Genomic DNA, 4623 nt, shown 5'->3' with positions numbered 1-4623 from the left:
ACTCTCGAGATGCTTCGAACATCAATAGTCTCCCTATTTCAGCTATTGCATTCCCTGAAACAATCTCAAAAGAATTCAGCTTAAAAAGAAAGACAGATACCTTACTGTAGCAAACTGAAAACATGTTCCTAAATACTCGTATTTAAACTCAAGCGCACAACCTAACAGTGGTTGTATCTGCACAAACCCTGAAATCAAAATTATATATACTCACTGAAATAGCTCTAGGAGGTTGGTCGTTTCTCATGACAAAGATCCAGTGTTTGACCAATGGATGTGGTGGCGCCAAGACCTGAAAAATCCAAGAATGAATTCATCTTCTTTAACTCTCAATATAAAAGTTAATTGTGGCTAATTATAAGCTTCCAGTGGCATATTGACAGTAACTGAATTGGCGCTAAACTTTTAATTAGCAGTGTTTATAAAAAAACTTAATGAAAAAGAGGTACCTTTGACATCTACTTGAACAACTTTCTTTTAAAAGTTTGCAATCTGGGCCTGCAAGGATAGATAAACACCAACAATTTCCTTTTTAATTGTTTCTCCAACATGAGGTTTTAATTTTTGAATTATATGATGATATAAATTAGAAGTAAAATCAGTTGTCTTACCATAGGTATTGACCCTTACGGGAAGATCTCATGGGATTAGATTGGCTTCTGATTTGATCACGTCAGTTCATAATCATATGACTCGTTAAAGATTTGCAATCCGGGCCTGCATAAGCTGAAAAACACCATGAACCCATAGAATAATTAATCTATCGCTACCTATAAATCAGGAAAAGGGAACCATTTGTTTTTGAAAATCGCCAGAGGTACCTTAGCGTCAAGAAGAAGTAGACCGACCCCATAAGCTTGCCATTTCTTATCACATCCCGATTCCCGACCTTGCAAAATCTGAGAACACAAAGTTTCGACGGTAGTGTTACAGGGCCTGTTCGTGGGAGCTTAAGAGACTTTTTTTTTGTCAAAGAGCATCAGAGGCTTTAAAATGTTTAATTTATAAAGACACAGGGATGGAGTAGCGGAAACGACAAAGATAGGAGAGGCAGAAGATATTCATCGTCTCAGCCTAAGGTTTGATGGTGGATTGAATGACAAAACGTGAACGACTAACGAAAGAAGATGAAAGGGCTCAGAAAGAGATCGTCGGTCTTGCGCGAGAGAGAAGAGATTAGGGTTCCAGAGTGTCGATGCGTCTCTACCCATATCTCTAAATTAACGGGCCTTACGGGCCAACACTATAAAGAAAAAAAAATAGAGAAACCCATCAACCCAATCCGACGTGGATTTAATTGCTGACGTGGACAGCTTCTCTGATGCTCATATAACCCTTTTAGTATAGGTTAGATCTTCCGTTTAGTTATTATCTAAGGTGACTTTCTTTTTTCACATATTCTTTTATATATATATAGGATTTGACCCATCAGTTTTTGTTCACACATCCTATATATCAGTTTTTTTTCTAGGGGTTTCATAACTTGTTTGAATCGTGAACCGATAATCATGAAAGGTGTTTTGAGGCAGTTTTTAGTCGTCATGGAGCGTAAGATAATTGACTTTGAGCAAGGATGGGAGAAGATACAAATTGGTATCACTGCGCTGAAACGGAAGTCTGAATGTCTTCATGTGCCTGTACTTTTAGCTCAGCATACTATAGATATTTACACGATTGTCTACCGTATGTGCACCCAGAAATCTCCTAATGATTTCTCATGGCCGCTTTATCAAAAGTATTGTGAAACAATGGAGGAACATATGAACTCAACAGTCTTGCCTGCTCTCAGTGAGAAGCGTGGCGATGAATATATGCTGCTGCGAGAGCTGGTTGAAAGATGGTCTAACCATAAAACGTTTGTTAAATCCGTATCCCTCCTCTTCCTTTACCTTGACCGTTTCTTCATTTTTCGAAGATCACTCCTATCACTTGAAGAAGTTGGCCTGGGCTGCTTCCGTGACCTGGTTTATAACAAGCTGCAATGCAAGATTAGAGAAGCTGTACTAGCACTAGTTGATAGAGAGCGAGAAGGAGAAGATATTGATACGAAGCTAATGAAACAAGTATTAGAGTTTTACGTAGAGATTGGAGAGGAAAGATACGAGGAAGATTTTGAGAGCTTCATGCTTAAAGACACAGCGTCTTACTATTCCTGCAAGGCATCAAGTTGGATTCAAGAAGGTTCGATTGATGATTATCTTCTTAAATTTGAAGAATGTCTAAAAAAGGAAAAGGAGAGAGTGACTCATTACCTTCACTTTAGCAGTGAGCCAAATCTGGTTAAGGTAGTAGAACATGAGTTTTTTTTTGTGCATGAAAATCAGCTCCTAGAGAAAACGCACTCAGAAAAGCAAATCAGCTTGGCACCTATTGCAAAGATATTCAAGCAACGTGTCACAGAAGAAGGTGGTGAAGACAACAAGGCTATTAATGATCAGGTTGCAAGCGCCAAGGAACAGGTTCTCATAAGGAAAGTGATTGAGCTACATGAAAAATACATGGTCATTGAGTGTTTCCAGAACCACAGTACTCTCTTTTACAAGGCTTTGAAAAGGGCATTTGAGCGTTTGTGTAGCAAAGCAGTCGCTGGAAGTGATGAATTACTGGCAACATTTTGCGACAAAATTATCCTGAAGAGATGGGGAAGTGAGGTGCTGAGTGATGAAGATATTGAGAAGGTGGTCACGTTCCTTGCTTATATAAGCGATGAAAAGTATCTTTTTGCAGAGTTTTACAGGAAGAAGCTAACCCTTAGGCTCTTGTTGAATCGGGGTGTTAGTGATGATCATGAGAGAAGTATCCTTACAAAGCTCAAGCAACAACATGGTGGACAGTTTACTTTTAAGATGGAGAGAATGGTGACTGATTTGACATTGTCAAGAGAAAACCAAACCAGCTTCAAGGAGTATGTAGCTAATAACCATGTTGCCAAACCAGAGATTGGTTTGACCGTCACGCTTCTTACCACCGGTATTTGGCCAAGTTACAAAACGTTTGGCATTAATCTACCTAGTGAAATGGTCAAGTGTGTTGAAGTTTTCAAAGAGTTTTATGAAAAGAAAACTAAAGGTAGGAAACTTACATGGATCCATTCACTAGGAACTTGTCACGTCAATGGTTTGTTTGATCAAAAGCCCATTGAATTGATTGTGTCTACTCACCAGGCTGTTGTGCTTCTACTTTTCAACACCAGAGATAAATTTAGCTACATCGACATCCAAACTCAACTGAACGTAGGCCATGAAGATCTAGTGGGGTTGCTTCATTCCTTGTCATGTTGTAAATACAAGATCCTTACCAAGGAGCCAGCCACAGAGACTGTTTCCAGGACTGATGTTTTTGAATTCAACTCAAAGTTCACCGCTAGAATGTGCAGAATAAAGATCCCTCTCCGTCATGTTGATGATAGGAAGAAATTCATTGAAAATGTCGATAAAGACAGGCGCTATGCAATTGATGCTGCCATTGTCAAGATCATGAAGGGAAAGAAAGCACTGGGACATCAACAACTTGTTTCTGAGTGTGTCGGGCAACTTAGCCGGATGTTCAAGCCTGATATTAAAGCGATTAAAATACGTATTGACGATTTAATAACCAGAGACTATTTGGAGAGGGACATGGAGAATCCTAACATGTTTAGGTACTTGGCTTAGGGAACAAAGCATATATATAGTTGCTTGTATTTTCCATATCAGCTTATATCTTTTTAGCTCTTGTTTTTCAGTTCTGTTTTTCTGTTTTTCTTAAAATTCGGTTATGCTTTTTATTTGTTTCTTGGAATGAAATTTTGGCCTTGTGGGTTTTGTTTCTTGGTATGAAATCAACTTCATCAAAAATTACGTCCAACAGCACCTAATTTTTGTTGCTGAAATAAAAACCTAACATGTTTAGGTACTGGATATTCTATATGCAATAAAAATTCTTTTCGAGTGTTTGGAACCCCTATTTTTCACGTCTGGCTCTAATAGTAACAGCCAACATAAACAGAGCACGTCGCTGAGATGTGCCATCAAAGACTTTCCATGGAACCAGGATTGAAGAAGTACATGTATGTGTACGTGATCTAATGTAAACAACATTTCTTGTGATGCATTATATTTTTCACATTCATATATCCTTTCTAGAAAGTTGGAGGATTTTTAATATATGAAGAAGAAAAACAGGTGTTACGATATTTCAAAAAACACAAATCGTTTTTACATCTGAATAACGAAAAGAATGAAGCATATACAATATTCCTAAATGGAACTAGACATTTTATCTAGTACCGCCAAGATGCAAATCTTACATGCACTTAAGAAACCAATGTCCTGATGGATTGGGCAAATACAGCCCATTACATAAATTTAAATTGATTAGCTGTGGATCCAAATTGGCTTAAGAAGACCACACTATGAGCCATGTTTTATATTAGTGCGCATATAAACTTCCATATATTATATGACCATCTCTGCATACGAGCCTGCATATATAGTTTTATATTTATTTTCATACACATATTTTGTATATATATCTACATGCACATATAATGTACCTATATATACATATATGTTTATATAGATACCTGAAATTATGTATAGATTCACGTACAGACGATTAATTATGAACTTAGGTCAAACCTAA

The 4623-nt window shown here is 37.5% G+C and overlaps 1 protein-coding gene across 1 annotated transcript; it reads left to right on the top strand.

The window, feature by feature from the left end:
- The first annotated feature begins 1392 nt into the window (after positions 1-1392).
- Positions 1393-4367, top strand: LOC106351217 (cullin-1-like). Its single transcript, XM_013791030.3, has one exon. The coding sequence runs from the start codon at positions 1509-1511 to the stop codon at positions 3651-3653; it is 2145 nt and encodes a 714-aa protein (XP_013646484.3). The 5' UTR covers positions 1393-1508; the 3' UTR covers positions 3654-4367.
- Positions 4368-4623: the final 256 nt, after the last annotated feature.

Source organism: Brassica napus, chromosome A6, assembly GCF_020379485.1.
Source record: "Brassica napus cultivar Da-Ae chromosome A6, Da-Ae, whole genome shotgun sequence".
Lineage (NCBI taxonomy): Eukaryota > Viridiplantae > Streptophyta > Magnoliopsida > Brassicales > Brassicaceae > Brassica > Brassica napus.
The sequence above is the reverse complement of the archived record's forward strand: the minus strand, read 5'-3'. Positions and strand labels throughout refer to the sequence as shown.